At 56.5% G+C, this 10,361-nt stretch overlaps 1 protein-coding gene across 1 annotated transcript; it reads right to left on the reverse strand.

Annotated features, from left to right (window-relative positions):
• Positions 1-51: 51 nt before the first annotated feature.
• TXNDC11 (thioredoxin domain containing 11) lies at positions 52-9,870 on the reverse strand. The gene is made up of 12 exons (XM_070955400.1): positions 9,663-9,870; positions 8,661-8,877; positions 8,379-8,476; positions 7,741-7,870; positions 6,631-6,724; positions 5,935-6,047; positions 5,125-5,325; positions 4,043-4,802; positions 3,682-3,833; positions 3,315-3,424; positions 2,599-2,679; positions 52-942 (listed from the first exon to the last, which is right to left on the reverse strand). Exons 1-12 carry the CDS (start codon positions 9,821-9,823, stop codon positions 330-332), a joined length of 2,730 nt encoding a protein of 909 aa, XP_070811501.1. The 5' UTR covers positions 9,824-9,870; the 3' UTR covers positions 52-329.
• Positions 9,871-10,361: the final 491 nt, after the last annotated feature.

Below are 10,361 nucleotides of genomic sequence, written 5' to 3' on the forward strand. Positions count from 1 at the left end.
TCTTGGCTTGTTTGTGGGTAGGGAAGAGGGAAGGGAAAGAGAGGCCTCATGTGGCCACCCTCCAAATTGTTTAATTTAGGTTAAACCGGTACAAAATCTTATCAAATTAGTGCAATTTTAAAGTGCAAAGAACAATCCCTGCAATTTGACAATTTCACAAATCCAGAGCCATGCCACTCTAGGTCCACGACTCATCAAAAAAAATACTCTCTCGTTTTTCTAGTCCAGCAAAAGGAGGGAGGTTTTCTAGTGACACTTCAATAAAGTTTGCATAAAGGCTGCCTCTCTGCTCCAGACTCGGCTTGCTTGTTATTCCAGGCTCAGCAGAGCTACTCTGTCCAATTCTCCTTACTGTGCTCCGCGGGGACCCTGGAGTCCAGCGGGGCAGCCCCCTCCTTCTCCACCTGGGGAAAGTGGTCCCGCCCAGGGGACGGGAAGCCTGCGGCATCCTCAGGGGGGAGGCTGCGTTCCGAGCCCACTTCTGCTGCCCGGTGTTTCTCTGCAATGGCCAGCAGGACTTTCAGGAAGGTGTTCTCGGTCAGGAGGGTCTCCGAGGCCTCTGCCAGCTTCCGCAGCTTCTCGGCCATGTCTTCCAGCTGCCAGGTCCTCTGGCTGCACAGCCCCTGCAGTTGCTCCTGGTGGCTCTGCTGCTGCTTCAGGGCGTGGGTCTCTCGCTGTAGCCGCTGGCTCTCGCTCCGGGTTTCGGACAGCTGCTCCTGCAGCTGCCCCTGGGCCTGGTGGAGGGCCAGGATCTCTGCCTTGAGCAGCCTGATCTCCTTTTCCAGGTGGGCGATGCGTGCCTGCTGGAGGTCGGTCTCTTGCCAGAGGCCGGGCCCCCAACCCGCAGCCAGGAAGGGTGGGCTGGAGTGGCGGAGGATGAATTTCAGGAGGTTGGGCACGCTAATCAGGGAAGACGCGGGGAAGTTGGAGCTCTGGTCCTTGCTAGGAGAGCAAGAGAGAGGTGTGAGCCTTGCTGGGTACGGGGTCAATGGTGGCATAACCAGAGTTGGAAGAGACCTTGGAGGTCTTCTACTCCAACCCCCTAGTCAAGCAGGAAACCCTAGCCCGTTTCAGACAAACGGCTGTCCAGTCTCTTCTGGACAACCTTCTGCTGATGAGAAGCCCTCTTTGCCTGGGTTAAGAAAGGGACTGAACCCTTGGCACGTCCCTCCCAGGCAGCCTTTCCCTCGGTTTTGATTTTGTTCAGCTAGGAGAGCAGAGCAGAAGGGATCCCTGGTTTGGGGCGAGTCTGGCTTCTGGTGCTGATCTCAGTGGCCATTGTAAGACTCCCAAGAATCTACCCAAGGACTTGAAGACAGCAGGAAGGGAGCTGCTCTGCCAGTTTCTATCCCAGGAGCAGAAGGGCAGGAAATACAGGCTCTGGGCAGCAGTAGCAGCTGTTTGTTCATCCTGCCCAACCTCTGGGCCAAGATCCCAGCTGGCAAGTCCTGGATCCCTCCTCTTTGCAGGTCCAAGTCACAATCAGCTGGGCCAGTGCTCCTTATGACTCCGCAACAGCTGAAATTCCAACCTGATTTCCCAACCCGAATGGAAAAGAAACATGGTTCTGATATAGTTGAATCAGCCCTATTTCTGAGACCCTTTGGGGTCTGGACCAAATCCAGATGGTCCTTGAACTTCTACAGGCTGCTCTCAAGGTGCACCGTGCCAGGAACTGCACGAAGGTGCAAAACCCAGGTGAAGGCAAGTGAGCTGGAATTTGCAGCATTCTTTTCCTCAGAGGCAACAAAAGCAATAATTAAATTAATTGCAGCTGAACTTCAGTCCGTGTTCCCACCCACCACCACCACTTCAGATTACTGCAAGCGGAGGAGGAAAAGCAGCCTCCTGTGCACTCTGCAGATTGTGGAGGCCTCATTTAGGGAGCCCACCCCTTAAAATATCGCTGTTTAATCCTGAAGCCCAGGTGTGGGAAGAAACTGAGCAGGAAATCCCCACTTTCGGTTTCCTTAATGGCCACTTCTCATTGCTGGAGAAAGGAGCTCTGGCCTACTTTCAATGCAATGGCGCCTGTGACATCAGGCCAAGGACTAACCGATTTTCCCAACCGGTCATGTGGCTTTGGGAGCCAGTTTGGTTAAGACACCGGGCTGGAAACCAGGAGACTATGAGTTCCAATTCTGCCCAGTTGGGTGACTTGGACGAGTCCCTCTCCCTCAACCCTAGGAAAGAGACACTGATCAGCCAGGCTTGCCAAGAAAACTGCTCATCCAGGAACCAACACTAACTTGGAGGCAACAACATGAACAACAAAATTGTTGCTTTTAAGCAGGCAGCCCTTTCAGATACAAAGTGGTTTCTTGTTGCATTGAAATTCTCCTTTCTGAAAAAAGCATTTTATGCTAATGATTTACAAAACTAGAGTGTGAACTATAGTTTTCACGACTTTTTGAGCACCTTGCTGTTTTGTCTTCAGTTATTCAGCTTGTACAATTTGCAATACATTTTTTCCCTGATAATCAAGGTTTTTACTTGAGACTTAATCCAACATAGTATTATTGCAATTAAGTTGCCTTCCCATATTATACATATATTTTATGAAAATCTTACAATCCAGATGCAAAATGTACTACTTGCCGATCATGAGGAAAAAACAGGATGTTGGGTAGGTGGTCAGTCATGAATTCCCAGGGGAGATCATTCTGAGAAACGTCAATCCTATTAAAACAGAGAAGCACGCAGGGTGTGACAGGCTGCAGGCTTTGGTAGAGAGGCCTCCCAAAAGAGACCCTCCTTTCCAGGGAACAGCAACTGGGGTACTAAGTCAAGCATCAGCAAGCTCTGCTCAAAATCAAAACATCAAAATGGCTTCATTTGGATTTAAACACAATTGGGATTTGTTCCTGCAGCATTCAGATCACACCTGGCAAAAACAAGCAAAGCAACAGGAGAAACAACCTTTAAAGAGCACCTCTCCTCTGGCCACTGAGCCCCGCAGAGCACCTGCCGATTAGGGGTCACCCATGATGGCTTCCCTCCTTCTCCCCCTAGAAAGGCATGAGAAGAAAGGGGTGGAGGGGCCCCAGGAGACTTTTCCGAGAGAGATGCCAGTTTCCATTACTTTCCTAGTGGGGACTTGGCCAGGAATAGGCAGGAGGGGTCCTAGCTGTAGAAAGAAAAGCCAGGCAGGTGCCCAGACCCACTGGCCCCCTCGGAGCTTCCTGGGCTCCAGCTCCCCCAAAATGGCACCAAGACCCCCAAAGGCAGAAGGGGTGAGGTAGCCTCCTCTCCCTCTTTGGCACCAGAAAATGATCCCCTCAGATTCCAGGCGCAAGAAGGAGACACCTGCCTACCTGGCCACCATGAAGCGCTTGGGGGGCAGAATCCGAGCCAGCTGGATGAAGATGTGGCTGAGAGAGGCGCAGAAGCCGCACCAGGGGGCGTAATAGAGCAGCAGGACAGCCTGGGGGTGGGGGTGGGGAGAGGCAGGTCAGGAGTCGACACGGGTCAGTCATCCCAACCTGGGGAGGAAGCCCCTCCTTTCATGGGAGGGCAGAGAGCGCCCCTCCCAAGTGCCTTGGCCAAACTCTTCCCCCAAATGCAAATCCCTGAACGGAACCGTCCTGGCAGCCTTCCCCAGCCTGGTTGGGGGGAGGGGAGGGGTTGCCTAAAACAGCTGTGATGCAAAGCCGCCCCCAGAACAAGTTCTGGGAGCCTCACCTTTGGGCTCCTCAGAATCAGTGCCTGGAAAGTGCTGGTGGTGATTTCCTGAACCAGGTGCTGCTGCAGGTGGGTCTGGCTGGGCCGGGAGTCACCAACGAGATGCCTCTTCAAGGGGCTGAACAGGACAGTGTAGTTGCGGATGAAGGTTTCTGCAAGGAAGAGGCGGGAGGTCAATGGAGCGAGAGCTGCTCTGGGTCTTCTTGGGATTAAGCACAAAGGCATAAAAGGTTTGCGGGAAAGAAGAGAAAGAGCTGAAGAAATTGCAGCATTTCCCAGGCAAAATTTCCTGGCTGCCGTCCTCCTCCCGCTGCCCCTGCCGCGAAGGTGGAGCCGGTGGAGGGGCAGCAGCAGGCCGTACCAAGGCTGGCTCTTAAGAGGGCCCGTTTCTGGCCCAGGACGTAATGCACCTCTTCTTGAAGGTCCACGATGGCAGCGAACTCCTTTGCCGGGGGAGAACCAGCGGCCCCCAGCCTCTCCGCGTACTTCCAGAAGAGGTTTGAGTCCAGCAGGTAGAGATTGAGGGTCTTGTTGGTCCTGCAGCCAAGACCGGCCACGGCAGAGCCAGGGAGGCCAGCCTGCTCCTCAACGTGTGGAAGAGACTCGGGGCTGCCCTCCTGCCGGCTCTGTCCGTGGAGAGCGAGGGAGGCTTCCCGCGGGTGGAAAGGGGCCTCTTTGGCCTTGACCAAGTCCTGCAGGTCCCTGTTCATCGTCCTACAGCAGGCGGTGTAGGAGCCGAAAGGGCTATAGAAGCTGAGGAAGTTGCTGCACCAGGAAACCGTCTTGGAGACGACACGGAAGAATGCCTGTTCCTTGAGGTAGAAGGAGTCCACGGCTGCCTCGATGGCCACGGAGCTGCAGCTCAGGCGCACCAGGGGGCTGGGCTGCACCCCGCCCGTCCGGTTGATGCACAGCTCGCAGACGTTGTGAGTCCGGGAGAGGCCATGCCACTGGGCAGGCAGCAACACCGTGTTGCAGCAGGGGGGGCTGGAGGAGCTTCCAGCTGTGGGGAGGCGGAGACTGGCAGGCACTGGGGGGTCCCCTCCCTGCAGGGACTGGGACTCCACGTCTTCTTGCTGGCTTCGGTTGCAACTCTTGTACTCTAAAGCCAGTTTGGAAATCTAGAGAAAAGAACAGAAGAGCAAACTGCAAGCCTGCTCCTACCAGGGAACCTCGCAAACGCAGCCCTGGCAGCACGAGGGCCCGGTGGCTGCCACAGAGGAGGCCTGATCCCAGAGGGCAGCTGGGCTAGCCAGCAGCCATGCCAGGTCATTTCTCCTCCTCCTCCCTTGGGATTGTTCTGGGATGCCTGGCCAAAAAATGGCTCGGGACCCAAATTTCTGAACTGCAGATTCCCCAAGGGCGACACTGCTTGGGGGCAGCAGAGGACCAGGAAGGGGCAGCTGTGCCACCAAGGGCCAGTCCAAGCCGGCCCTCGCTCACCTCATCCAGGAGGGGGTGGCTCTCGGCCAGCGGATCGAAGGGCAGGAAGAGGAAAAGGGCCGGCCCCTTCTTCAGCTCGTTGTACAGCAGAAGGCTCTTCCCACCGTGGGGTCTCAGCCAGCGGAGGAAGGTTTCCCGGTTCTCCAGGGCCCACTTCCAAACGTTTTCAGCAGTGAAGTTCAGGGTTTCGTGGGGATAAAGCTAAAAGGAGAGGAGAGACGGTTCTCGAGTGCTGCAAGCCAGTCACAGAACAAGCAATTGGACCGACCACCTGATGGGATGCAGACCCCCCCCCAGCAGATGCTCTCAGCACCCACCTCTTGCACCCCAGGCTGTGTGCAAAACCCCTGTAAGGGCCCCAAAGAAGCTGATCCAGGAAGGAAGCCTTTCTGTGCCCGATACAAAGAACTGGGTCGATTCCCAGCATAGCTCAAAGGAGCAGAGCCCACCAGCAGGCAGGATCACCCAAGAAATTCCACCCGACACAGGAGGTCACAGGGAAGGCACAGCTCTGAGGGCTGGTTGAAGCAGCTTCAGCCAGCTCAGCCCCTCAAGCAATGAAATGCCTTTCTCTACCTTTATTTAGTTTTTTATCTAAAAGCTGTGCCTGCCCTGGACGCTCTTCAGAGGAACAGCTTCGGTTCTTTAGACGTTTCCTTTGCTGAGCCCAGAAGCAGCTGTTGGGGCTGAGCCAGGGACTGGTGCCTCTGGGGGAGGGCAGCGCTTCACGCCAAGCAGGAAGATCTCTCAGGGGCCGCTGGGCATCCGCTGGCTTTCTTTTGGGCTGCAAACTGGGGTGGCAATACTCACAAGGGATGTGTTGACGTGTCTATGTAAGTAGATGGTGCCCGAATCGGTCAGCGCAATTTCCTTAGCAAGCAGCCTGTTGGTGATCACCCCAAAGTGAATGGTTCCCAGGTAATCTGTCAGAATATATCAGGAAACCCGTAAGGAAAACAACAGCTGGCTTTTCCCAGGAGTCCTCTCAACAGGCAGGGGAGATGACTTTTCCATCTTCTGTGACGACTGCCCGACCGGTGCAGCCACCGCAGCAGCCAACTGGAAAGCATGGGGGTTTCCCAGCCTCTGAAGGCTCCTGTGGCTTCAGAGGCTGCGGGGTGCCTGAGCGCCACCAAAAAGACCCCTGCAGCCCTTGGACAAATCAGGACGGGAGATTCTCCATCAGCTCCACCATTGCCCTCCCTTGGCCAGGCTGGAAGCAGCCGTAAGAGCTGCTGCCTGCCTTCAGGTTCAAACAGGGTTAATTAGGAGTCCCTGCAGAAAACTGTGTCCGCGCCCCCCCCCATGTGCATCCAGCTGTGCTGTTTGTGTCCTAGGCTTCTTTTGTTGCCATGGAGGCCAGAAAATGGCACCTCCTGGAAAGTAGCGCTTGCCCCCTCAGGACACAGCATGCCACAGGCTCCATAAAGGCCACTCCTGCCCTCGTCTCCCATGAAAGTGAAAGCCAGGAAGGCCACATGCCAAGAGGGCGGCCCCATCACTGACCTTTGTTTAAGGAGTGCAGCGCTGAAGCGAAGAAGGTCAGGTAGCCGGGGGGCTGGGGAGAAGCATTGAACTCAAAGTATCCCAAGATGCCAGGCTGCAACAGGCAAAGGCGGGACGAAATGAATGCAGGAATTCCCTTTGCAAGGAGATGGCCAGACTCGCCGCTGCCCGCCATGGTGGGAGAGGGGAGGTAGACTACACACACCCAGTTTACAAGAAGAATGGGAATTGCAATGGGACCAAGATCCAGCAAATGCCCAAGCTTTGCAAGAGCTGGGAAAGTTAAAATCTGACTCGGGCAAACTTATTTGGGGGAAGGAAGCAGCTAAGCAGCAGCTACAAAACCCGGCAGAAAAGCCAGCCTGTCCACTCAGAGGCGTTTGTCTTTCCAGCTGGCTCCCTCCAGGTGGCTTGGAGCAACAGAGAAAACCCACAAACCACAATCAGACCACAATCTCTGCTTAGGCAGCCAGACACTAAAAACAGAAGCAGCAATTGGAACGCCAGGTGAAACTTGTTTCCTGTTCTTCCTCCCTTGCCCTAATCTAATTGGTCTACCTTGAAAAGCATAAAAACATAATTTCAAAAGGGGAGGGAAAGTGGGGGGGAGAGAAGGCAGGCACCACCTGCAAAGAAATCCTTCCCTTTGCTGCACAGGGATGAGCTGCTTCTGAGACGCTGCCAGCTGTGCTTTACCCAAAAAAAAAAAAAACACCATTCCTTGAACGGAAATACATCCTCTGCTGTTTAAAGCCTCTGCTCTGAAAACGCAGAGCTAATAATTTCCTCCAGCAACTACCTTAGTTGACGTGAGCTTCTGACTTTGTGAGGGGTGCAGACATTTCAGAATGTGATAATATTCACATATCACACTGCCCCCCTCCCCACCCAGCTACGGCCCTTTTTCCCAACGTTATCAGAAAGAAACGGATGAGGCCAATTAGGAAAGATGCCAACCAGTTTCCAGTTTTAAAAAGTTGCAATGAGAAACCTTTTAGGAGCCTCAGAAGAAACAGCTGTGCTCTTGGCAGTGAGGGATAGTAGGACTGCCATTGAAAGCAACCAGACCCAGCATTAGAGGCCCCTCACCCCCAGAACAGAGCAGGTTACCTCATAACTGGAGAGGAACCGCTGCAGTTTGGACTGAGATGAGACGTATAGAAGGGGAGTCATCACTCGACGGACAAATTTCTCAATGTAAACAGCATTCATCGGCCCTTTGTATTCGATAGGCCCAAAGCTGCCATTGAAAAAAACAGAGACTGTGTCAGAAACTGCCAACGCAAATCAAATTCCTATGCTGAGAATGGCTGGAGCTGGCAAAGGCAGAACCTCAGCATCGGAGGCCAGGAGGGTCTGCCAAAGAAGAATTTAATATAAATGGAAAATCACTTTCTTCCGTCTCAAGACCCAGCCAACTCCTGCTGGCTGGGAAGGCGGCCATGGGCATCCCGAACAGGAGAGGAGCTGTCAGCCTGATGCCCTCCTCAGCCTGCAGAAACTCTCTGCCTGGCCCCAAAGAGCAGCCTGAGCTGCTGGAAAGGCCCTCAGCCCGAGCAGCACTGAAGAAAAGCCTGGCCACAGGCAGAGGACGCAGCAGATGAAACCAGAGCTGGAAAGAGCCTCACTGGAGCTGCCCTCAAGTCGCACCTCCTGCATTTTGCTCAGGCCTCTGGGATTACACGATGGTCAGTCCGACTTTGTTCCTCCCATTACAGCCCCAATATGCCTTTCACAGAAGCTCTCACCTCTGATGGTACAAGTATATCACAGGAAAGTAGAAAAAATGCTTCTGTTTTCTGCATTTCCCTTGGTTCCACCAGCAGTTGATGGCTACAAACAACACCTACGGGGGGGGGGGGGGGGGGGACTCGTAAAAGAGGCAACCACAAAAGGCTAGATTCAGAAAACCTTTTGAGAGACGCACAGCAATCAATGTGATCACAAGCTGCAGGCTGCACCTTAAAGGATCTGCAGCGGATGCAAAGTGGCAGCCCCTCCAAGGCCTGGCACAGCCCACCCTCCCTTACCTGGTCAGCCAGGCTCTTTGCCACTTGCTCGATCTCTTCCCGCACAGCGGCTGACTGGCCGCACCATGGAGCGTAAAAAAAAACCAGCGAGATTTCTGAACTTTGACGGATGTCCTCTGCTTGATCCAGCTGCCCAAGAAAGAGATCGTGGACTGGTGACGTCGAAGGGAAGAAGCTGACAGGCAGCTTGGCAGGCATCGTCACATCTTTTGCACGGCTGGGGGGTGGGGTGGGGAGAAAAGGGGGCTCAGAGACCAAGATCAACAGAACTCACCCTCTCCCTACTAGTAGAGAAAGCGGGAAAAACACCGATAGTCCATTCGCAGGAAAAGTCCTTCAACCTCAGCCCACAGAAACCCACGCTGGCTCTGCTCCTGAAAAGGTCATCCCCACTAGCAGGGATCCGTAGAAACAGGTTGCCCGGGGGCCCAGGACAGAGGAAAGCAGGGCCTCCTTTGCCAGCCTCCTTTCCAAGCCGTCTTGGTTGGGGGTCCTGTGAAAAAGGACCTTCCAAACATGCTCCGCTCGACTCTCTTGACCATCACTTTCCCGTTGGGGTTTCCAAAGGGAGGGGCCAGAGGGGGAAGCAAGCCAGGGCTCCGCTCCAGCATGTTCCCCGGCTTTCTGATCTTGGAATCCACTCGATTCCAAAACTGCTAAGGAAAGTTTTCAAATACAGGCTTAAAAGGGGGATTAAATGGGACGGAGCGCCTCCTGCACTGGACCAGAGAATCCCGCAGGGTCCCCTTAGCCAGGGCCAGGCAGCCCCGCGGCCCCTCCACCGGCCCTTTCCCAGAAAGGAAGCGTGACGTGGCCGGCCCTGCAGCCAAGGCCCTTTCCCGGCCCTCTCTCCCCGCACAGCCCAGGCTCGAGGGGCCTGGTCCCCGCACGCCTGCCTGCCTGCCTGCCTGCCTGGCGTTGCGGAACAGACGCGCGTGGCGAGGGCGCCCCTTCCAGGACCAGGCTCGGACTCGCATCCCCCGGCCGGCCTCCGCCGCTCACCTGCACGAGGCCCGCAGCGCCAGCAGGCAGGCGCAGCCCAGCACCACGGCGGCGCCGCACAGCACCTCGGGCCGCCGGGCCATGCGGGGGGCGGCGGCGGGCGCTCCGCTCTCCTGTGCGGGCGGCGGCGGGGCGGCGGGGCCTTCGCTGGCCGACGACATCCCCTCCCCGGCGGCCGGGCCTGCCTGCCCGAGGCGGGGCCGAGCGCGCCTCCGGGTCGGGCCCGCGCCGGGAAGCCGAACGGGGCGCCGCCACGTCTCCCGGCCCGCCTGATGACGGCGTAACTGGGCGGGGGCGCGCGACGCCCGGCCTTCTCCGCGGGCCCGCCCTCCGCCATGGGCCGCGACGAGCCTCCGCGCCAGGAGAAGCCTATCGGGGGAGGGGCCGCCGACACGGGGAAGGTGGAACGTGAGAAGGGAGCGCCCCCGGGGGCCCCCCCGAGTATTCCGGATAGGAGCGGCGCCACTTGACGCCAGGCCGCCGCAGAACCGGAGCGGCGCCAGCCCCGGGCCGCCGGAGGGGACTGAGCCGAGGGCCCCCCGCCGGCCGCCTTTTATACGGCTGGGCCGACGCCTCTCAGCCAATGGGAAGGCGCCTGCGCGGGCATTGGCCCTCAGCCGGCCAATGGAAGGGGCAGCGCCCCCATCCCTCCAGCGGCCGAGGTGCCCCTGGAGAGCCCCCCCCCTCCCCTCCCCTCCC

This window comes from Pituophis catenifer, unplaced genomic scaffold (assembly GCF_029215685.1).
Source record: "Pituophis catenifer annectens isolate HBS135680 unplaced genomic scaffold, rPitCat1.0.hap2 SCAF_16, whole genome shotgun sequence".
Taxonomy (NCBI): Eukaryota; Metazoa; Chordata; class Lepidosauria; order Squamata; family Colubridae; genus Pituophis; species Pituophis catenifer.

What these genes read in the sequence shown, in the direction of transcription:
- TXNDC11 (XM_070955400.1), bottom strand. Translation starts at nt 9,823, where the DNA reads ATGTCGTCGGCCAGCGAAGGCCCCGCCGCCCCGCCGCCGCCCGCACAG. An exon ending in GACACGTCAACACATCCCTT is followed by an intron (nt 5,326 to 5,934) that starts GTGAGTATTGCC and finishes CTCTCCTTTTAG; the next exon opens with CTTTATCCCCACGAAACCCT. An exon ending in CCTCTTAAGAGCCAGCCTTG is followed by an intron (nt 3,834 to 4,042) that starts GTACGGCCTGCT and finishes TCTTCCTTGCAG; the next exon opens with AAACCTTCATCCGCAACTAC.